This window comes from Equus caballus, chromosome 24 (genome assembly GCF_041296265.1).
Source record: "Equus caballus isolate H_3958 breed thoroughbred chromosome 24, TB-T2T, whole genome shotgun sequence".
NCBI lineage: Eukaryota > Metazoa > Chordata > Mammalia > Perissodactyla > Equidae > Equus > Equus caballus.
This window is the reverse complement of record NC_091707.1, coordinates 34,742,410-34,766,492: the sequence shown is the minus strand read 5'-3', so window position 1 is coordinate 34,766,492 and position 24,083 is coordinate 34,742,410. Positions and strand designations below refer to the sequence as shown.

Sequence of the window (24,083 nt, the reverse complement as noted above, 5' to 3'; positions counted from 1 at the left end):
GGGGCTGAGCTCCAGCACAACCTGATTTACAAAAGCAAGAGGCCGGCCTGCAGGATGTACTTTGCCCGCATCTCCCAGCTCTTCCCTCGTGGCCCTGGCCGTCCTGCAGTGCTAGCCCCAGCACAGCCAAGCACTCAGGGAGCACTCAGGAAGTATCTGTAGAGAAGGGCTGGCCGTCTGAGGGCTTTCTCCCTACGTCAGTCATGACATCTCTGTTTCTGCAAGATGTCTTCCCACATTGGCGGAACCACTGACTTGAGGAGACTGAAGTGACAGGAGGAGGGAGGCGGGTGTGAGCTACAGGATTTTCAGAGCTTTCCAAGCATTTCCGTGGATTTGTGAAGGGAGCCTTCTATGACGAAAGGCTCCCAGTCCAAGTTACTGGACTTTTCAAAAACGGCCTGAATATCCTCATTACTTGGGTGGGTGCTGAGGACACTGTGCCCTGATGGGGAGCCTGGGGCTGCGCCGGCAGACTGTGCTCGAAGCTTCTTGAGGGCGGTTACCGGTCTCCTCTCCTACGTCCCCTGCAATTCCTTCCTCGGAGTGGGGGCTCAGTAAACGCTCACTCACTTCTCAGCCAATCTCTGTGGTTGTCCAGTCATCGTTCGTTCTTTTCCTCTTTATACCTTTCCTATGTTTTCCAAATTTTCTACAACTATTATGTTCAGAAGCAACAAAATCAAAATCTTCGTTAGAACAAAGCCAAAGACTTAATAAAATAACCAAAGCAACCCAATCAGGTTTAGAGTGTACTTTTCCCTCTTCTAGATAGAAACCTCTGATTATAAATGTGAAACACCTCTTGTGAGAAAGAGACCAGAGCAGGTCAGCTCTCATTGCTCTAAGTGCTGCTGTTTTCCTTCGACTTCTAGGGAGAGATCATTATCCCGTCTGTGGGAGCAAATAATAAGACTATTTACAAATCCTTTCAGTGGACCTGATTGCCCAGGCCATTCTCGGCACCCCGGCCTCAGCTGAGGGTGCAGTGGGGTTTCTGAGTCTCTGCTTTCTCAGCCTCTGCTTTCAGAAAATGGGACCCAGAACTCTCCAGCTCACTTAAGAACAATATGGAGAGAAGAAAATGTCATTGTCTCCTAAAAAGCAATTTTTCAAAAACTCATCTCGAAGAGTCTCCAAGAATGGCAACCTCACCAAGACCACTTCCCAATTTGGGAAGAAAAACGCTGCTGTTTCAGTAACTTAAATTGGTTTGAGTATCTCTTGTGTATTTGTCAAATATCCCGTGGTATTGGTTGGATAGAAAACTGGAGTTTTGCAACCCTGGCTGAGTCAGGAGACTCAGAGTCACTAAGCAGTGTTTTTCAAACCGATTCCAGGCCCCAGACTTGGGGGCGTGAAGCCGGCAGGGCCCCGGGTGCATCCATTCCCTGGGCTGGAGGGCAGCACAGCACCTGACGCAAAGGGACTCAATGAACAGTTGCTGAAAGAAGCTGGTATCACGGCCCCTTTGGGGGAAGATACAGGGAACTGGGGTCTGGAGTTTTAGGAAAACTTACTTTTTCCTGTTTTCCTCTTTGCGCTATTTGAGTTTTTACCTTTTTATTTTAAAGGGTTCATTTAGAAAACAAATATTAGTTATAACTAAAATAGCTTAAAATGATTTAAATCCTGTTAAGTCAAAATAATAATTACTCTGTTTTATTCAAGTATAGTTACAAAAGCTTGCTCTGTAAGATAAAGCAAAATGTGTGTCTGCTGTCTCAGTAATACGTCTTAAGTGATACTGCAAAAGTGAAAGGAATAATTGCAAACATTAGTTAGCACTGACTAAGTGCCAGGCAACATGCTAAGTGCTTCATATATGTTAACTCACTTAATCCTCTTTTCACAGCTCTGTGTGCCGTAGGAATGACGTCATCTCACTTTACTGATGAGGAAACCAAAGCACGGAGAGAAACTGAGGCAGTGCGCCCAAGGGCATGCTGCTGTAAGGTTGTGTGTGGAGCCACCTGACCCAGGAGCCGGGTGGTTAGTCTCAACTAACAGACAGAATTGGAAACACAGCCAATCCTAATGCCCTCGATTGGTTTAATAAATAAATTGTCACAAGAAATTTAAACCAATATTTGAATAATATTTGAATGGTTATTCAGTTTTTCAGTTGAATGAATAAACTGAAAATCATCCTAGGGAAGCTCAGCCTGACTCCTCCTAAAAGGAAACGGGGGGCAGGAAGGGAGGACACCCTCGGGACAGCGGGGCAGGGTCCTGGACGAGGGACCCAGGCCAGGGACAGGACAGGGCTCTGGTTTTCTGAATCTGGTTTGCAGTTTCTGTCCCAGTGGGATAGCATCAGCTCATCTCAGTTACCTGCATGAGCAGCGATTTGTGTCTATCTTAGCACCACCACCTGGAACAACGGCTGGTGCTTAGTAGGTACTCAACAGATACCTGGCTCAATGAACGAAGCGAGTGCTCTACCCCCGTCTGTTGTTCTGTGTGCAGAGCCGTTCCTCCTGTGCCATGAACTTGACAACAAGCCTTTGAGGGTGGACCCATCCTGATCCCCATTTTCCCTGGAGTGACTTTACAGAGGGCACCCCTCAGGGCTCTTGAGCACCTTCGTCAGAATCATTCACTCCAGCACCCATTGAAAGAAACAGCCACCCCCATGGCCAGGGGGACATGACTCAGCTGATATGCAGATGCACTGAAAAAGCCCCAGAAGACAGGCCACAGAGGGATCAGACAGGGTGGGTGGTCAGGGGGATCTTTCCCTTGCTCTGTCTGCCGACTCTTGCAATGAAGAAAAGATGCATGTTTCACTCGTGCAATTAAAAAAGATCAAAACCAAGTGAGGGACCCTTTATATTGCAAGAGGTCTGGAATTGCAAGGCAAACTAATGCTATTTTTTTTCCCCCAAAAGATCAGCTTTTTAGGGCCACACAATTGAGACTGTTCCCCAGACCAGTGAGAGGCACGGTGTGGTGAGGTATTGCTGTGAGTTTCCCGGGGCCCCGTAGAGGAGCGCATGCCACCCCAACAACAGTGCTGGACGAAATCCTTATTCAGAATCCCAGAAAGAGAAACCCTGAGAGACAGAAAAGGGAGCCGATGGAACCTCTGCTCAGCGGCGCCCAGACCCGGCCTAGTAGCTGGCAGGAATCACCCAGTTCCTGCTGGACCCGCGGGCCAGGCGCCCCCCACCCACACCCCAGCCTGGCCCGGCCTTGTGGCCACGCACCTTGGATGGTCCTCTTAAAGAAGGCCTTGCAGGCCTCGCAGGAGGCCACACCGTAGTGGTAGCCAGAGGCAATGTCCCCACACACGAGGCACAGGCGCTTGGGGATGGCGTTAAGCATGTACTCGCACTTGATGGCCGAGTCCTCCATGATGCCGCTGGCACAGTCCTCGTAGCTCTTGCGGCACGGGGTGCCTCCCAGCCCAGCGCCTGCAAACATGGGCGGCGAGTCCAGACCGTTGGCGTGGGCACCCAGGGCCAGGCCGAAGCCACCGCTGGCGTCGGATGAGCCACTGGGGCTGTGGTGGCTGAGGGCGTCGATGCCCGAGGACGGGCTGGACGGCTCCGTCTTGATGAAGGACCCGCAGCTGGAGCTCAGGTGCCGGTCGTCTGCAGACATTCTGTTCAGCAGCCTGTGGACACAGAGCGCGGGAAGTCAGCTCCGAGGAGGGCGCGGTGGGTGTGACACTGTCCCAGGAATTAGCTTTGGGCTCCAGGGCACCCAATGGGTGGGGCAGCTGGGGAGGGGTTTAGCTCAGGCTAAGGCGTTGATGAGATAAAATGCTGGCTGAGAATGTCAATTGGTCAAGAACCGGCTCAGCCCAGAGCAAATTTCTGGCATCACCCCCCAGAACTTTCTGAGTTCTCAAAGAAGGAGCTATGTGTGCTCAATAAACTTCAGATTAGGCTCCCCAGCGCTCTGCAAATTGCTGGCTTGAGGGTGACAAAAAGTGCTAACAAATCAGCCAAAATATTGGGCCAATCTTCCCGCACAACAGTGAGACATGCTGCCTAAAAGTGAAAGTCCGGGTATGTCAGACCCTGGACCAGACACCCTCAGTACAATGACCTGATAACCCACTTCACCTGGCCTGACTGGGCCATCAGGTAAGTCCAAGCTTGACATTTCCCCTGAGCACCGTCATCATTGAGATTGAGAACAGAGATGCCAAGGCAACCAGTCAGGGCAAGAGGCAGGGCTTGTGGCAAAGGCCCCAGCCAAACTGGCTGCCCTCTGGGTTTTGCCTCTGGCCCAGCGCACGTGTAGCGGGTGGCTCCAGGCCCCCTCTCTCATTTCCCTTCCTAGCCCCTGAGCAGGTGGCTTGTGCCCAGCCCTTCCCCTTTAAGAGGCTGTGCCTCCATCAGGCAGCATGGGGGAGCTCTCCAACCCCGACTCTGTGCATCTTCCAGCTGCTTCTTGACCTTAAGTTTCAACCTTTAAGTCTCCCTGCCTCACCCCCAAGTCGAGGGAGCATTACCGACATGGCAGGATCACTACGAAAAGTCACAAAATGTTTCCCGGAATGAAAGCCCCTCCTCCCAGAAGCATGCTGGGTGGGTGAGAAGACAGGCAAGATGTGAGCCTCTCACAGCCCAGCCCCCAGGATGGAGGGGCCGCTCTCCGCATGGGCAAGAGCTCACATGAGACAAAAGTGTGGTTCTGTGAAGCCCAGCTGCAGCCCACACTCAAGACCTCTGGAGCCAGCCAGGACCTGAGCCACGAGGGTGGGTCGGGGTCCTTCTGTTCCTGGCCTGGCCTGGCCATGTGGAGGTAAAGAGGAGGCCAAGGCTTCTGCAGGAGGAGCAGGGGAAAGGAAAGGGAAAGGTCCTGGAGAATGCAAAGAGCTGGAGAGGCTGGCAGCACAGCCCCATTGGTGGAAAGATGGCTCCGCCCTGGGAGGGAGGGCCTCAGTGCTGGAGGGCCCATGGGGGGCAGGGGGGGAGCGGCCACAGTCCCACCTCCAACGACCCCCAGAGGTAGCTCCTGTTTTGTGAGCAGCCCACTGAGGAAAGGACTGGTCACCACCTGGGGAAAGGACCACCTTATCACACCCACAAAGCCCACCCTGACGCTACCACCTTGGCACCACCAGCACCCCGGAATACTGAATGCAATCGTATGACGGGGAGGGGCGTCCACGGCCCCTGGCCCCAGTAATGATCTTCTAGTTAGTACACCTCCCAAGGGGCTGGCCCATCCATCTACATGAACGCGACCAGACACAGGGAAATCATCGCCCCACAGACAGGTCTAATCAGAAGCTGAGAGCTGCTTCCGATAAAAAGATAAAAGATACATACAAGGCTCCTACTCTCAAGAAGTTTATCATCCACTGGAATGGAGCATTTGAAGATAGAGGCTCCTGGTCTCCGGTTCCAATCTGAATGTTCCCGAGTCCTCTGAGACGCATCTCCTACGTGCCCCAAGTTTCCCTTATGTCGGCAGAGGGCACTCCAGTTGAGGGGCTCTTCTGGGCCCGTTTATATCTCTGGCAGGTGCCCCATCAGCTCCCTGGGCTCTGCATGGCCACCTGCCTCCCTCCATCCACCAGCGGGTCCCTGGTGTGTCCTCAGGAAATGACATCAGCCTAGCAGGTCATATTCCAGACGGAGAATCTGCCTGAGCAGGCACAACGGGCCTTTGGGTTACCTCCCAGGACGCCCTGCACAGCAGGCGGGAGCTGCCCAGGTGCTCTTTCAGTTGTCAGCCTCTCCTGCTCACTGCTCAGGCTCTGCAGTTCACAGGGACATCCCCAGGCCCCCTGTGACAAACCCTGCTGGGACAGACAGCCCCCAGACCTCAGTCCTCCAACTCCACCCCTCCCCCAAGCTCATGAGAGCTGGAGATTTCAAGAGATACGCTTGATGTAAACAGCAATTATAGCAACTCCCATTTCGTGAGTATGTCTTATACGCCACCCGCTTCAGATTGGTCCCTTGGACGGACAAGAACCACGTGCCCCGAGGGAAGGAGACAGGGAGCCCGCAGCCCCTCCCGGGGGGCAGTAGGCCACAATTTTCCCTCGGCCTCATGGCTCAGCCAACCCTGAAGGACAGCCAGGGCGGGCCACGGTTTCGTCCCCTAAGCTGTGGTTTCCCCTCCTGCCCTCCCCTCCATTCAGAAGAGCACAAAGTATCCTACCATGGGCTCTGCAGCCCACACGCACCCTGTCCAGATCCCGCCTCCAGGCCCCGGTGGGTCCGAGACTCCAGGGCTGAGAAGGAAGAAAACCGGATGCTGACCCCAGTCAGAATGTGCACACACAGCCGGCCACTCGTTCAGTGCCTGAGGCCCACTGGGGAAGTCCAGCGACTTCATTCCAGCAGCCTTCTCCTATCTGTGACCATTATTTTGACCCCACTAGAATGTCTTTTCCAGGGAGAGCCAACATGTATTTCAGGCACCTACTATGTGTCAAGTGCTGGCCAGATAACGGGACGTGACCAGCACAGCCCCGGATCTCAGGAAGCTCAGCCTCTCACGGAAAGGACAGACACTTAACAAACACAGGTGTGCAGAGCACCAGAAAAGCCAGGGGGCCCGTGAGCTGAGGGGGGCTCCCTGCCGAGCCTGCTGGTCTTGCCTCATTCGTCCATCACTCGCTCATCCATATTTACAGACTGAGTGAAGAACCCCGGGGCCCAGCTTCTTTTCTGTGTTCAAAATCCCTTCCAGACTCTTCTGCCTGGTTTTTCCGCTCTCCAGGGCTGCCTGGCTGCCCCTCTGCTTCAGAGGCTGAACCAGACTAGTGGTCATTCACCAGCCCAGCACGTCGGACACTTTCTTTTGTACCATCATATTTAACCCTCACAACCTGTCTGCCAGACACTGCTATACCCACTTTCCAGAAGAGAGGAGCCAGAGCTCAGAGCTTCTCCCAGGTCACCTGAGTGCCAGGAGAAGCTGGGGTCCTGACCCGTACTGTCTGGCTGCCCAGGGCCAAGTCCTGTGCTCCAGAGGACTCTGCCTCCCCGATACCAGGCCTCAAAAAGAGCTGCCCCGGGCAGGGGCCCCAGGTTCACAGCCCTTAAAAAACGCAGAGCAGAGCTCCTAAGCCCTGGACCCTCCTGGCTGTCATATCTTGACCTGTAGTGTGAGAGTCGAGAACTCTCTGGGGGCACAGAACAGGGCAGGGGAAAGAAAGTTGCTAGAGAGACAGGACCCTCCAAGAAAGCTGCCTCCCCTCTGTCCGTCTGTCCTTGACCTCCAGCTCATTCTTCATTCATCCAAAAGCAAAATTTATAGGAAAGACAGATGGACAGAAGTCCAGGAAGAGGACAGAGAAGAATTGGCCAGAAGAGTTGGAAGAGAATAAAAAGAGAGCCTGTTGTGGAAATGCAATGAGGAGGTGGTGGGAGCAGGTCACACACGCCTACAAGGTCCGAGGAAGTCCGAAGGGCCACTGACCACTGCAGAGAGCGGTCAGGAGGGGGCTGGGGACTTCAAGGCATGGTGGGGACGGAAGCCACGCTGTGATGGCTGGAGGAAGTAGCAAACGCAGATAATTCTTTCAAGAAGTTTGGCTGCAAAGGGCAGAGGAAGGGGTGAGGGTGGGGGCCTCCTGAACACCTTCAGGCAGCGCCATCCACTTGAACTTGGGGGGGCTGGGGGTGGAGAAGGAACATTTTGTTGTTATTGTCAGTGATTCTCGGTTTCTTTGATGAGGAGGCAGGGTGTGAAGAATGGAAGGAATTTAAGGTATTTAAAAATTATGGAATCCATACCATTTCCAGTTTGCCCTGGGCAAACCTGATCCCATCTACTGACCCAGGACAATTACTCATCCCCGTCTCTCCCCGAGTAGACAGTGAATGAAACGCTCATGGTGAAGGGTAAGTCCAGACAGAGTGAATGAAGATACAGAAGGGAAATGTCAGCTTTTCTCGAATTCCAGGTCGGCCTCATCAGTCAGCTGAGGTGCTTATTGAACAGCTAACCAACCTCCTGGACCTGACCCCACCCCAGTCCTAATCTGACCACGCACCTCTGCATGTGGGGCCAAGAAATCTGCATTTTTGGTCTGCCTGGCTTGTTTTTGGCACCCCAGTTGTGATTCCTAGGGGCACCACGTTGGAGTCCCACTGGAATAACTGCTGCCTCAGGGGACCTGGGAGGCGTGTGACAGGAATCTGGAATGTGGGAAGAGACATTAGCTGAAGCAGCCAGCAGGAGGCAGAGAGAAGGCTGCCGTGGAGAGGGGAAGTTGGAGGTGGCAGAGCGGGGAGTTGAGAGGTCTCCCACCCCCTCACCCCCATCCAGCCTCTACTCACTCCATGAGGTGGGAGGCGCAGGGGTGAAGGCTGACGGTGGGAGGTCTAGGAAAAGGAAGAAAGTTTGCAATGGCAACTGCAGAGGAGGAAAGAGAAATCAGGGGCCAAAGGTTGACCAGGCCCCTTAACTCAGTCTGCAGGAGCACCAAGGCAGGGGGAGCCCAGCCCCCTGAAGCAGCCCCCTTACATCTGGGTGTCCCAAGCTGGTCACTACTGCTATTTGGGGCAGGTAACTCTTCATTGTGGGGCTGTGCTGTGCATTGCAGGATGTTCTGGAGCATCCCTGGCCTCTACCCACTAGATACCAACAGCATCCTTCCTCCAAGACAAAAACCTTCTCCAGACATTGCCAAATGTTCTCCAGGGGGGCAAAATCGCCCCCCATTGAGAACCAGACTTAGATGTACAAGGGAAGAGGGTGGGCCAGGGGCACAGAAGCTGAGGGTTGGACAAAGGAAAAGTGTAGTTTTGGGATAGAGGGGAGTGATGTCAGAAAGGGCGGAACTGGGAGAAAAGGGCGTGTCCAAGAGTGTGGTAGTTTCCAGGGAGTGGAGGCTGCAGGACAGGAGATTGGTCAGGGAAGATTTCAGAGGTGGAGCCAAGGCCCAGGAGGATGCGGCCACGGGATGGGTGGCCAAGACCATGTGCAGGAGGAGCGCAGCCTCGGGAGGAAGGGAGAGGTGGCTGACACTTGTGCTCTGGGGAGGAGGGAGTCCTGTCGAGTCCATCATCTGTGGTTGGCTGGGACTCAGTTCCCAAGTGGGTCGATGACTATTGACTTTATGGGGAGGGGACAGATGCCCCATCTAAGCAGCCTTTGAAAGAGCAGTAGTCAGTGGTCGAAGCCCCTTGAGGCATCATTTTCCCTTTGATCCATCTCACAACAGGAACACAGCCAGAGCTGCCCTGGCCTCAATTTCACCGCCATCTGATTAGACAGGGCCTTCCTCCCGCCCCCACCCGGCCCTGGCCCTGGCTCTTGTAGCATCCAGTGGGGGGCCCTGTACCCCAGAGTGGCCTGACCTCCAGGGATGCCTGAGCTTACTGGGGGGGCGGTCTCTGCCTCTGCTGGACATCGCCCTGCTGGACAACGAAGTGGGTTGAAGATATTCCTAATTCAGAGACCAACAGAATCTTGGAAGTTCTGAATGAAACCCAAACTATTGAGCGATTTTGCCCCAAAACCCAAAAGAAATTCCAGGATATCAGCAAGAGCCATCATAAATTTTTAAGCTAGGGCTCCACGAATCTGTCCCCCTCAAGGTGGCCCGCTGGCGGGCAGGCAGCAGGGGAGAAGCTTCTGGAGAAACAGAAGCTCCTGGAGAAACAGAAGCTCCTGGAGGGAAGCGGGTGGACTGGCCTGATTAGCCCAGGGTCCGGCTTGCTTTCTTCTACTGGGTAGAGTCCACCCCACCACACCAAGAACCTGGGTCACATGCCGGGGCCACCCCTGGAAGAGCAGAAACAAGCAGCTGAGTCACTTGACCTTATGAGCCTGACTCTGGTGTCACACAAGTCAGTTCTACCACACCCGTAGCTGTTGACTCTGAGTAAACAGGTCACCCTCTTTGGGCCTCAGGGTCCTCATCTGTACAATGGGCGCAATCACCACACCTCTCTCATAGGGCTGTTCTGGCGAGCATGAGCCGGCGCAGGCAAAACCTTCAGAACGTGCCAGCGCCCAGCACACACTCGTCGGACACTGGCTGCTGTTGCAATTCTCCAGGAAACCCTTCCAGAAAATTCAGCAGCTGGCAGCCTGTGGTTAAACCCAGCTAAGCTCCTCCCTCAACCAAGTCCCCAGATCTAGAATTGAGGATAATTCCACAAGAAACTTGGCATTACCAGGAGGGAGAGTGGTTGGTTAGGCAAATTAAGAGGATAAATAAGGCTGAGACGAGAATCCACTCTACAGAAGAAAAATGGTTTCTGAACACCTGAGAGATTGTCACGTACATTTCTGTAATTAATCTGCTAACCAGGCGCCAGCGGAGCTGTTCATTAGAGCAGACCCACAGACCCGCCAGCAAGGCTTTATTTGTTACTACAGCCCCTCAGGTACCTGAAAGAAACACAGCTAAAGTCCCTTTAAAAATACTGTTAAAGGATGCAGAAGGAGCCTTTAATAGGGAGGCAGGATGAGGAAGACCAGGCAACTGGATGTGAATGACTGTCAAGGTCTCAGTGATCCTGCTGTGACATGGAGTCATGGGCACTTATCACATGGGAGGGAGGGAGAAAGGAAGAAAAGAAGGGAGGGAGGGAGGAAAAAAAGGTAGAGAGGGAGGGAGGGAAGACCAGTGATGAGAAGTGTTATGAACCAAAGATGATGATTAATCCAATTCTGTGCATCTCAGTTCCATTAATTATATTTTTTTCCTTAAACTCAGATATTTCATTAATTCAGATTGACCTTCCCCCTGAGTAGTCTGAATCGTCTATTTTAATAAATGGTGTTTTACTATTCCTGTGTGATTGAAATCTTGCATATGTGCATTTTCCAACAGTAGATCCACTTCTCTGGACAGACACCCCAGCACAGCTGGAGCCAGTGCATCATAAGTCCCCAGAGATCTCCTGCCTCCCCTGTGACTTTCAGAGGAGAAGTGAAGCCCCGAGGAGCTGCGACTCGCTCACAGTTACCAACGAGAGAGCCTGGCTGACTGGGGGTTTAGAGACACAGAGAGCTGGTGACCTGCCCAAGAGAGTGAGCTGACTCGGGCAGCAGCCCACCCACCACCCTCCATGGCCACGTTGTTACCCCAGCTCCATTCTTGTGGTGGGTCAATTTTATCTGGTCTGTTCGGAACATTTTCCTAACATTCTCTCTCTTCCTCCCCTTGGAGGCCCCTCTGGGACCCAGGACTTCCAAATGACCAGGTAGCAAACCGGCTTCAGAGAGCGCCTGCCTTCCCCTGTGCGCGGAAGCTCAGGTAAAAATCTGTAATTAAGCATCTTGTCCTTCAAAAGATTAGTCAAAACCAGGCTGATCCCGGACAACTGATCGAAATCTCGTTCCACACAAATTACGGCATGGAAAATAATGATGAGTAATTAGTGCCTTTCAATCGGGGCTTTTTATCCATGATTTTCCAGGCTGCATCCATCATAATGAGAAGAGAGAGGCTCTGTCAAAGCAGGAGGAGACAACTGGATGTGGCGTGGCTGCCCTGGGACAGTTGGGAGGGGCCGGTCCAGGGGCAAAGCCTGGGGACCCGGCCCACAGGGGACGGCCGCTGCTGGCTCACACTGTGGCTTTGTGCAAATTAGAAAAAGGGGCCCCTCTGGGGAGACCAATTTGAAACTTCAGCCCTCAGCTCCGTCCTCAGTCCAGTGCCCTCATGTAGGACCCAAAGGTACCCAGCAGCTCTGACATTAGCCCTGGGCTCTGACCACTCCAAAGGGGTGTGTTGGGAGGAAGGACAGCATCACAAATTCAGAATATGCCCCAAATACACCTCTAGCGTTCTTTCTTTCAACAGCTATTGGAGATCTGACATCTGTGAATTTATCTTAACTCTTCTTGAATCTGTTATTTTCACCCTGTATGAAGCATGATCCGGCACAAACATCCCACCAACTGTCACTGAACAGATTCAGCAGTTTCTAGACGGCATTCAATCCCCACAGTGGCCGTGGGGCTGGGCCACAGAACTTAGTGGCTGGAGCTGGACTGCCTGAGTTTGAATCCCAGTTCTGTCCTTTACAGGGTAATTAACCTTTCTGTGCCTCAGTTTCCTCATCTGTAAAGTGAGGATGACAATCATAGTATTTGTCTCATAGGGCGGTCTTGAGGATTAGCGAGTTAATACAGAAAAGAGCTTAGAACAGTGCCTGGCCTACACTAAGTCCCCGATAAATAAATCTTAGCACTTGCTACTAGCACCACTTCTTGGTAATAAGGAGAGGGCTTCATTTACAGTCTCTAAAAAGTTAAATCTCACAGCAAGTGAGATGCCTTACTCCCTCTCTCCTCCCATCATTCACCCATCCACGCATCTGCCGGTCCACACATTATGATCATCATGCATTTGCGTGCCCGCGCTGTGTGCTGGAACTTGCACCGAGAAAGTCCCTTTTCAGGCAAAGGGCCTCCTTATTCAGGCATGACTAGAACCAACCATTAGAACTACCGAGGCTCTCTCCTGGGAGCTGACACCGACTCCAGCATTCTCTCTCTCTTACTCGTGTGCACACATGGAGCTCCCACAGGAACTGCCACGTTCTTACAGACCTCCCACCCCCTGGCCCAGCGGACCGAGCCAGGGGTGTGCACCTGACCCGGGCTGGGCCAATGAGTCTCTCCCGTGAGATCTGTGGCGTCAGGGCTGCCTCTCCAGGGACAGAAGCAGGAAGATGGACAGCTCAGGCATGAGCAAGGTCATACTTGGCACCAACGTGCAGCGAGGGAGAAGAATATCGAAGCTGGCAGCAGAGAAGGGTGCCGGCCAGGGGCAGAGTCCTGGGAGCCTGAGTCGCTGTCAGCAGCTGCTTGTGAGCCGGGTAGCACCTCTGCTCAAGCAGACGAGCAGGGCCTGATTCCCTGACACCATAGCTCACACAAGGTGGGGGGTGTCTGACGTTTAACCAAAAGAGCAATTCACACGCCATCTCATTCCTTTATCCACCCCTCATTCATCCCATTACTATTCCTTGAATATTTACTGTGTGCCAGACACTATTCTAGCACTGGGAGGGACTGGGGCACAAGGTGGACAGGTTCCTGCCCTCAAGGAGGGAAAATACCATATTTCATCGACTCTAAGTTACACCATTTTTTCACATTTCATCATCTCGGCAATCAGAATGCATCTCGAATTCATAGCATGTCATAGTTTAATTTAATTAGCGGTTCTAAAAATAATGGTGTCTTTAACAACAGATGATGTCATAGGTGCAATGCAATCTGATAAATAAGTATAGCTGAGACAGCTATGAGTTCACCAAAAGCAATTTCATTTTATTCCTAGACACGAGGAAAATGACATTTCCCAGTCTCCCTTGTGGTTAGCGGTGACCATGGGATGGGGTCCTGGCCAATGGAACTTGGGCAAAGGGATATAAGCCACTCCCCTATCTGGCTCATAAAAATCTCCCACGGCGCTCCCCCCCGCCCCCCGTCCCACCCTCTCTCTGTCTTCCCCCAACTGCAGGCTGCATGGATCCAGGCGGAGGCTCCAGAGGACCCAGGAAGGGGCCCCAGGGAGGAACCACAAATTAGAAGGAGCTGGGACCCTGAATACCCTCATGAAAGGCTGCCTGCCGAACACGCCAGCAAGATGTCCTGTGGGCGAGATATAAACCTGCGTTGTGTTAAGCCGCTGAAGCCCTGGGGTTGTATGTCACAACAGCTAGCGTTACCCACCCTCACTAATGCAATCAGTAAACAACCAAATAGTATAAATGCAGTGAGTGAGGAGTGCTGCGAAGAAAGAGCAGGGGAAAGGGACAGACGGCAGGCTGGGGCCGGGCTGCAGAGGGTGGCCAGAGGAGCCTTCTCTAGGAGCTGGTATTTCCGCAGAGGCCTGAAGAAAGAGAGGGAGGCTGGCACGCAGGGGAAGCGCCGTGCTTGAGGAAGAGCAGGGAACCCCCTCCCAGCCTGGGGTGCTCAGGCCAGGGCAGGACCTGGAAGGCCTCTGGTCCGTCCCTGGCTGCCTGCAGGGACCCCAGTGACAGCACATCACCAGTACAGGAGCGGGGTGCTTCCATCTCTAGACCACTCAGCTTGTTTAAAAATAAAGTTCTTTGTCAAGAGCCAAAATATTTCTTCTCTCTGGAGTTCCCAGTTATGGTTACACAGCTCTGTCCCTCAGGAGCTGCAGAACAAGTCTACCCGCCTCCATAGGCCAGCCATCGAGATCGCTGAAGGCAGCTTCCTGCTCCCTGCTGAGCCCTCCCCTGGCCAGGAGCAGCATCCTCTGGACCTAGAGTGGCTCCTCCTCACACTCTGCCCTCCTCCAAAAATAATCTATGTGCTCTGTCTGCTCCTTGTAAAGGGGAGCATCCGAACTGAGCACAGCCCTCCAGGCTGAGTTCTCACTAGAGCAGAGCAGAGCAGTACTGACACCTCCATCATCCTACACACTATACTTCTCTTGATGCAACCCAAAGTGGAATCAGTGTTTAAGGCGCTTGGCTCACACTGCTGCCTTCCACTCTGCTCCTCTGTGGTCACACATCCGAGTCTCTTTTGCGTGTGCTGTGCTGGGCCTCACTGCCACTTCGCCGAGTGTGTTCGTGCAGGACAGTGTGCAGACCCAGTGAGGGGGATGCTTCCTTCCACTGCCTGGTCATGGCACTGGCCCTTTCTATGTGGCCTTATGCACGGCAGGGATGACACAGGAAGCTTGAGGCTCCCAGCATCCATTTCTCTTCTTGACTCAATTTTTCAGTCTTTGTGCTAAGGGGCAGCCTGGGCAGATGACAAAGAGACATCTTAACTCAGGTGGACAGATGGGGACCTGGTACCGCAACTAACTGAGGACGCGCTTCTGACGTCTGTAATGATGATGACAGTGCTCACGTACCAAGGGCTTGCTCTATGCTGGGCACGAGACTATACGCATTACATCATTGATTCCTTGCAACAACCCTTTAAATGTAGGTGCGATCATGTTCCCCATTTTGCAGATAAGGAAGGTGAGGCCCAGAGGGGTTAAGTATCTTGGCAGGAGTCACACAGCCAGAAAGTGCTGGAATGAGTTATAAAGCAAAGGAACTTAAGTCGCAGCACCACTCTGCTCAGAGCAGCCAGGGGCTTCGGCAGCACTCCCAGTAAAGCAGGACTCCTTACTGCAGCTCAGACGGCCCCTGGGACCTGGCCCTGCCACCTCTGTCGTGCTGTCCCCTGCCCACTCTCCCCGGGGTCACTCCGTGCCAGCCACACTGGTCTCCTGACTGTTTCTGAGTGACACCATCGTGCTCCCACCCCGGGGCCTCTGTAGGTGAGGGCGGGGCCGTGCCTGCTTTCTTTCCTGCTGTTCTGCAGTGCAGAGGACACTTCCAGGACACAGCAAGTGCTCAGGAAATACCGGCTGAGGGAACAAACAAAGGGGGGAGGTCTGAGAGTTGGGTGGGATGTGAGTCCCCAAGGCCTGCGCCCTCTTAGGATGTGACAGTCGCAGGCCTGAGCCACAGGACAGGACCAGAGTCAGAGCAGGGGACCCAGCCAGCGCCGTGGGAGCAGAGCCCAGAGACCCGAGTCCCACAGGCCCCACTGTAGGGACCCGAGGACCCTCGCCACCAGTTTCCATCGAATTCTGCTAATCCTGGTCTAAAGACTTTACGAAAGATGTATGGATTTTTCTCACTTTCCGTGTTGTTTGGTTTTTTTTAAAGCACCCAAAACCACAAAATGTGTTTGGAAGCAACTGAGAGAGGCTAGAATCTGAGACCACTTTTTAGGAAATCTGGTTTCGAAATGTTAAGAAAGATAGTTTAACACAAAAATCAATGTACTTGCTGAAAACCTGTGGGAAGCGAGTTTGGAAAAAGCTTGCCTTGATTTCAGAGCCAGAACCCTGACGCTGCAGCTGTGTCAGTGCACACGGTCCACCGCTACTCCCGCCCTCGAGGGAGGGAACAGAACAGAGCCCAGATCGCCTGGTGTGAATCCTGGCTTTGTCACCTCCTCTGAAAAGCCCATGCCATAGTATTGGCTTCTAGGTGTACTGGGTAGCAGGCCCTGGCTCAGTAACACTCTCCACGACTCGGTTTCCTCATCTGTGAAATGGGTAATATAAAGACAACAAACCATATAGGATTTTTCTGAAGAGTTAATGACACAACAAATGTGAAGCATGTTCCTCAGCGCCTGCACATGGTAAGTGCTCAATAAATGGGAGCTGTTACTATGATTCCTCAGCCGTCCTGGGTGCAGGTCATTCCAGCCACAGCAAGGAGGGTCTGACAGTTTGGGTCTCAATTGTCTCCTCTATAAACTGGATATGGAAGAAAATGAGGAAAGGAGTGTACACTTTGGAAAGAGGAATCATAGGTGGGGGCTTGCTCCCAGGCCCCTGGGCCCTCCCCTAACCTGGGCTGCGGGACGGGGGGCGGCGAGGCTGGACTGGCCAGGCCTGCCCTTGGAAATGCTGTCATTCTCAGGCTGACTTCTCCAGATGGGGCATTTTGACTATTGATCTGATAAATAAACAGCCTGCTGGCTCGATCAAAATGTTATTTTGCATTTCAATTACTGCTCACTAAGGCAACCTTCATCCCGCCAAGATGCTGCTGGCAATGACAGCAGCCCTGCCACCGGCTCCCAAGGTGGAGCCACCCTCTGCCAGCACCAAACAGGATCACTGCCTCCCTCCTTGGGAAGTCAGAGCAGGGCTAGGGAAGACAGCTGCTCCTGTGGAGGGGCCGGAGGAGGACAAGGAGAGGAAACATCCTTCCTGGTGGAGAAGCAACTGCCGTCAGGTTGCAGTCGTGCCAGGTGGCTGCAGGTGTGCCAGACTGGGGCACACCCAACCTAGCCAGTGGCCCCCTGGGATGTCAGGGTCAGCCCTCAGCATCCCGGCGGCTTTGTTGGGTGGCCTCGGGCACATGGCTATACTTCCCTGCATCTCAGCTGCTGCATCGGTAAACTGCATCCAAGAAAAACTACCCTACTTGGCTGGGTTGTTGTAAGGACACTAAGAGAAAACAGATGCAGAAGCCCCTTGGAGCAAACAAAGACATTAATGCTGCTGGATTATTTAATGGCATAATAACAACAAATTTCCTTCCTTGTTAAGCACTTACCATGTGCAAAGTGCTTGACGCATATAAGTGGGCTTATATAAACTCTGGGGTTTTAGTCCCGTTTTACAGATGGGAAACCCATCAAGGTGCACAGAGGAGCCGCAGGGGCCACACAGCTTCCATGGTGTGTTGAAGGATAAAGTCTTGAACTCTAACCCATCCCGACACCCACGTCTGGGGATTCAGCCACTCTGGGGTTCCTCCCCACGAAGATCAAGGACTGTCTCTGGAAAAGTGTAGTGGCTCCAAATGGTTACTTCTGCCCCCTCCTGGCCAGACTGGCCTTTAAAGGCGGCAGAACAGAACCGGCCTCTGTCCTCCTCGTGGTGGCTCCAGACTGGGAGGAGGGGCAGAGGTCGCTGACAGTCAGAGGAGGATGGCAGGTACCAAAGACCAAATGCGTCTGCCTCCCCACAATTCCTGTGTTGAAACCCAACCCTGAATGTGGTGGTATTAGGAGGTGGGGCCTTTCCGAGGCGACGAGGCCATGAGGGTAGGGCCCTCAGGACTGGGATTAGTGTCCTTATAAAATAGATCCAGAGTTCCCTCGCCCCTTCTGCCCCGTGAGGACACAGTGAGAAGATGCCATCTATGAGCGAGGAAATGGGCCCTCACCGGACACCACATCTGCCAGCACCTTGATCTTAGACTTCCAGCCTTCAGCACCGGGAGAAACAAATTTCTGTTGTTATGATTTCCCAGTCTACGGTTTTTGTTATGGCAGCCCGAATGGACTAAAGACAGTGGGCCTGAAGAAACTCTTCTCTGGATCACCCAAGTACGGGGACCCGTGTCCCAAGGCCAGTCACCAGGACCAAAGGACGAGGGGCTGGTGACTACTGAGCTGCTCAGTGAGACACCAGGCTGTTCAGAGACCTGACAACCTGGGCATGCCTCGGTGACGGGGACATGCAGAAGACATGTCACTTAGATTCCGAAGAACTGCCAGGGCCACATCGTCCATGTGCAGAGCAATGCAGAGGCGGGGGAGGCTTGACTGTAAGAGTTCAAAGTGGATGGAAAGGGAACCCCCAACGTCAAGGGAACAGCAGCCACAGGCCCCAGGGGCCTCTTCTTAGAAAGGGATGTCCCCTCCTCCAGCCTCTGTGCGCCTAAATTCTGGCCTTTTGGCCTAAGTGCCAAAATTGCTTTGTCCTTTGTCCTCAAAGTGCATGCACACACACACACACACACACACACACACCCTCCCAGCTCCCCTGTCGAGGATGGAACTGCAATTCTGTAGTTTACATTTCAGGTTTTTAAAAAGAGAAGAAACAGTACAACTATTTCTGAGTTCTTAAGCCTGGTAGAAAGAGCCCAGTGACTAACTGATTTGGCTTCTGACCCAGCCCCCAGGCTGTGTGCCCTTGAGACAGTCACTTGCCCTGTCTGGTCTCAGTCATTCTACTTCCCTCTCTAGAAAATGGAGACAGCCCTCAACCGCTGGAGAGGCCTGCAGACCCATGAAACAGGAGGTGACACCGGGGGGCCCTCTGGAAGGAAGCTGGATCACTGGCCCTGAGACTCACCTGGGAAGCCGGATGCCAGTCACGAGCTTTTTGCTCATGCTAGTTTCACAGGTAACTCAAGGGTTAAAAATGAAATCATCTACAGAGGGTAAAATCCACATTACAAAATGAAACGCTCCCTGTAACACAATGGCCCGAGATCAATATGACGTGTAAAGACGGGATCCATAACTCTCCAGGCTCCCGCCCTGACGTGCTGGCCTAGCTAAGCACCAGTCCTCCTGTCCCACACGATAGACCCTCTCCAGCCCAGGATCGGGGGGGCAGGGCTGCTCCCATCCACCCCAGAGCTGCCTGCCCCCTCCACCGGCCGGCTCAGGCCAGGCCCACTGGGTGGAGCACCAAACCCAGGCTCTGCCAGTCCAGGTTCAAGTGTCGGCTCCACGCCTCCCCTCCTCCAGGACCTTGAGCAGGTTCCCGACCTTCTCTGAGCTGTCTCTGCATCGATAAACCAGGGATAACCCATCTTACCCCCTCAAAGAGCCACCATGAGGATCAAATTAGGATACTATTTTAAAAGCTTTGCAAAGTGTCACCTTCATGCAACGCTGTCACACCCTCCCCAGCATCCTCACCGGCTTTTCACAATCCTGGCTCCAGGAGAAGAAGCGAACGAGGTCTTCGGGTGGTCAGTCCCACCAGGCGCCCACCCACAAACGAAGCCTGAATTGACGGGCACTGACACGTCCATCCCAGTCAACCCTCACCAGGCCCCCGGCAGACGTGGTCTCCTCCACTGCAACGGTGGAGAACCTAAGGATGGAAGGTTTCCCTGTTCAACGTCACTTCGTGGGCCGGAGGCAGAGCCAGGATTGGAACCCAGGCCCCTCGGACTCCTGAGTTCCAAGCTTGACCTGAACATTTCACAGCCTCTCAATATCTCGATTCCAAACAGAAATAGGAAGTTTAAAAATGCAAAAGCAAAATACCTGGCTGGCATGCCTCAAAACTGTCAGGGTCACAAAAACTCAAGGAAGCCTGAGGAACTGTCACAGGCCCGAGGAGAGCGAGGGGAGAGGACAACTAAATGCAGCGTGGGAGTGTGGACCAGATCCTGGGAGACAGAAAGGACGTCAGGGGAAAACGGACGAGACCTGAATGCAGCCCGGGTTCACTAACAGTAAAGGACCCACGTCGGCTTCTTCACTGTGACACACGCACCGCGGTCGTGGAAGAAGTGAGCCAGAGGGAGAACCGGACAGGCGCACTCTGCACTGCTCTGCAATTCTTCCGGAAAGGCAAAACTACGCTACTAAAAATCTTTTTACAAACTGGAAAAAAACACACAAGCTCCAACTTTGCCTCTCGAGGAGCAAGCGAGGAGCCACACGTCCTTAGGAGGCGTCTCCATCCCACCACCGGCATCTCCTCCATCACAGCCAGAGGCCTCCCGACGAGCCTGGCCCTTGGTCAGGTCCGCTGCTTTGCACACACAGGTCCGCTCCTGGAGTGCCTTCTCCCCTCCCCACCAGAAATCACATCGCGGCCTCACTGGTCCAGAGCCACCCAGAGGATCCAACACTCCTGTCGACTGAGCCTGAGACCATTCATCAGGAGCAAAAAGCCCCACGCTTGAAATGTGACCTGTAGCATTCACTTCAAACACACACATGTGCATACACACGCAAACACCGCTGAAACAACCTCCATGTTGGTAAGTGATGCCACATCCACTGGGTTGAACTGTGGACTTTTGAAACAATGAGACTTGGAAGACAACGGAGAAATGTTTTGGAAATAAAATCCAGTACCTACCATGGTCTGAAAACCCTCCGTGGCCAGCCCTGACTACCTTTCCAACTTCACTTCCACCCCTCTCCCCATGTTCCAGCTACTGCCGGCCTCCCTGCTTTTCCTCAAATATGCCAAGGACGTTACCGCCTCAGGGCCTTTGCACTGGCTACAAAGATACACAATAAAAAAAGGGTATGTATGAGAAATAATGTGCAAAAATAAAAAGAGAAGTGATATCTGGGGAAATTAGCTGAACTTTCTTTTTTACCTTTTTCATATTATTTAATACTGTAACACGGTCTGAAACTGTATAAAGAGGACACACTTTGATATTGTTCGGACCTCATTTCAACATCTACCTCTCTTCCTCACTTGCTGTATGACTTTAGGCAAGCCACTTAGCCTCTCTGAGCTTCAGGTATTCCATTTGTAAAACTGCTATCGCATTTCCTTATTCAGAGGATTGCCATGAGGATTCAAGAGAAAGCGCTTAGTACAGGGCTTGGCACGTGGGGGGCCTCCATCAAGGTCACCCCTCTCCCTCACAGTCTATGGTTTTGTTTTTTGTTGTTTGTTTTCGTTCTGGACTGAACCAAAACGTCACCTCCCCACAACTTTCCAGAGTTAGGGACTCCCTCTGAAACCCTGCTCAACTTAGAACACACATAAGTCAGAGATGCTGGGCTTGCTGCCTGTCAGCCCCCTGCCCCCGCCACTACTCCCACAAGGCAGGGTGCTTGCCCTGCTCACATCTGGACCCCACCACACCCAGCTGAGTGCTGGGCACAGAGCAGGCTCTCGGGGCTGCTGAAGGAATGAACGGTTCGCAGGCCAAGGCTGGGGGTGGGGGCGCTGGGACGCAGAGTTTTAGGGTGAAAAGAGATCAAAAGGTCCACCTGAGTTCCACCTCCTTTTTCCAGAGGAAGAACCTCAGGTTCAGAGAGGGTAAGGAACTCACGCCAGGTCACTCAGCCAGTCCAGGCCAGGTGCCTGGCTCCCAGCCCATCAGGCCAGCCACTGCACCTCTGGGGCCGGAGCCCAGGGGAGGGCTGAGCCCTGGAGCCCGGCAGTCAGCCCCGGGCCTCACTGGGGGAAGGCACGGTGTGGGGGAGGAGAGGGTTACAGAGTACCTCCTTCCAACCGGTGATTGTGCTAATCAATCAACTCAATTAAATCCAGAATGCTTAAAAGAAGGAATAAACAAAAACAGCAGCAGAAAGTAATGACTAATAATCAAGCAAAATTGGATTATTTCTGTGCTGACTGGTTGGGGCGTGTGGGAAGTGGGAAAGTTCACTCGAGTGAGGGCAGAGAGAGAAACAGCAAGCTCAGCGACCTGGGGACGCTGGGGGCCGGGGGACGACCCACAGGGGCAGAACCCCAGGGCCCCTGGTCATAAAATCCCCCAGCAAGCGCAGAACGATGTCCAGGCAGCGTTTTAAGCACGGCACACGCATTAACTCACTTCGTCCTCACAGCAACCCTGAGAGGTCAGAATTGTTACGATCCCATTTCACAGATGGGGAAACTGAGGGGCAGAATAATTTGGGCAACCGCCAAGGTAAATCCAAGATTTATTCGGACTCCTGTGGTCTAACACCAGAGTTTTGCCTTTAAGGATGTGCTTCCTGGGGGCTGAGGGGCTCTAGGAGATAAAGCACATTTACCTCCTACAAAAGGCAGTTACTACTCGTTTATTGATTCAATTTCATTTACCACACATTTACTGAGTCAAACGTCACAGGGACCTTGCTCTAAGCTCAGCAGCTCATGGCAGATACAGGCAAGTGAGCAATGACGTTAAGTGTCCAAACGTGTTATGATGGACTCATACCAGCATGTTCACGGGACCCCTGAAGCAGAGAGAAGGGGTGTTTAACCCTACTTAGGGCAAAGAGGTCAGGGAAGGCTTCCTGGAGGAGTCGCCGTCTTAGGTTCTCTTAAAGGACAAGTAAGGTGTCAGCCAGGCCAATAAGGGGAGCGGGTGCGGAATGGCCTTCTAGGCAGCAGGACCAGCAGAGGTGGGAGGCACACTACACATCTGGGGAAGTGGAGGTACCTTGGGATGTCGGGGACAGGGGTGTGTGGCAGGGGGCGGGCCCAGGAAGATGGCAGGTGAGGGCACAGCAGGAGATCCGGATGGAGAGGTTGGGAGAGGTGGGCAGCAGCCAGTCCCGGAAAATCCCTGGGTGCTAAATTAAGGGGTTTGGACACTGGAACCTCTGCCGGGCTGGCTGCGTCGCACCCCACCCCATGCAGTGCGCGTCTGCCCACGGCCGCTCGAAGGCCCTGCGGTCGAGCTGCGCCTTAGATCTGCAGGGCAGCGGTCACACACCGCGGGGGTTGGGGTCGCCCCCCCCACCCCCCGCCCCGGACCTATAACGTCGCGGCTGGGCAGCGCCCAGCTTCTCACTCTCATCGACAAGGAAACTGAGGCTCCGAGAGGTAAAATGACACTTAGAACTCGGGCCTTCTGCTTCACGCCCTGTCCCCTTTTTTCTCCCATCACCCTTTCTCTGCAGTACAAATGCCTTAGCAAAGCCAGCTATTTAAAGGAACCCCGCAGCTAATCCTTGTATAAACGGAAAATCTTTAAGCAAAGCTAATAATCGCCTTGTAATCTAGCAGTTACATAATTCTGGATTTTACAGTACAGCATCGCTCAAGGCTGAGGGATTCTGGTCCCTACAAAACCTCCCTAGTGGGGAGAGGATGGGGTGGATAGAGAGCCGGTGACAAGGTGGAGCATGTAGGGGAAGGGGTGGGCAGTGGCCAGGAGCACGTGGAAGTCATGGGTAGGAGGCAAACGGGGGAAGGAGGTTTGGGGTCCGCAGCCCATGGGTTCCTGCAGCCCCGCGCAGGAGCCAGAGCCTGGGGGCTTCCAGCAGAGGTCGCGGGTGGGGGTGGGGTACTTGGGGATGGGGAGAGGCAGTGGGAAAAAGAAAAAGGCTGGGCCTTCTGGCCTCCACAAGACTGCAGCCACATCAGCCAGGTTGTTCCACGTCTTCCAAATGCCAAGGGACAAGAGAGGGAGGGAGCTCCAGTCCTCAGATGGGAAGCTGAGGTCCTGGAGAGCATGACGTCAGGAAGTCCATCCCTCACCCACTGGCACCCCCCAGTCCCTGCAAACAGCCCGGACTGCAATTGGTTCCCCTGTTCTCCCCTATGTGACTATTACCCTTTGAGGCCTGGGTCCATGGCCTGTATTATTTTGTGCCCCTAGCACACAGCAGAGTGCCAAGTAAACAGCAGGTGCTGAATAAATGTGTTGAGTGGGAATTAAAATCGGTTCGCTTTACAGAAATTAAATTCAGAACGCAGATAAAAAAGAACAAGACCTTGATTGAAAACTGGTAAAGGGAAGGGAACAAAAACGGGAAATCACATTTATTGGGCGTCTCGTATGCCTGGCATCACACCATTTCTAGCTAAAACAATTTTATTATGTAAATAGAATTCTTTTAAATAATATTAGATATTAAATAATAGTATGATAATATAAGAACAATACTATTCTTAGATTCTGGTTGATATTAACTAGCAGCGTGGATGAGTAATGTATTAAAGTTTATGTAGCTACTAATTCTAATAATTGCTAATATTTACAGAGCTTGCCATGTGCCAGGTGCCATGCCATCATATCATTCAGACCCCCCGAGAACTTTATGAGGTCGGTACTGTTATTATCTGTGATGGAGCTGGGCACCGACCCTAGGTTCTGACACCACACTTACTTCGCAGCATGTACCGCCACTCGCTCCCCCCCACTCCCCCCAGCCCCCGTCCCCTGCACACAAGTGCCCGATATAGA

The 24,083-nt window shown here is 53.1% G+C and overlaps 1 protein-coding gene across 2 annotated transcripts in view; it reads right to left on the bottom strand.

Annotated features, from left to right (window-relative positions):
- ESRRB (estrogen related receptor beta) overlaps nucleotides 1-24,083 on the bottom strand; it is a 176,622-nt gene that overhangs the window by 58,882 nt on the left and 93,657 nt on the right. For both annotated transcript variants that reach the window (XM_070250225.1, XM_023628150.2), the window contains exon 2: nucleotides 3,210-3,619. In XM_070250225.1, the coding sequence (XP_070106326.1) occupies nucleotides 3,210-3,619 (410 nt within the window). The remainder of the gene's footprint in view (nucleotides 1-3,209; nucleotides 3,620-24,083) is intronic.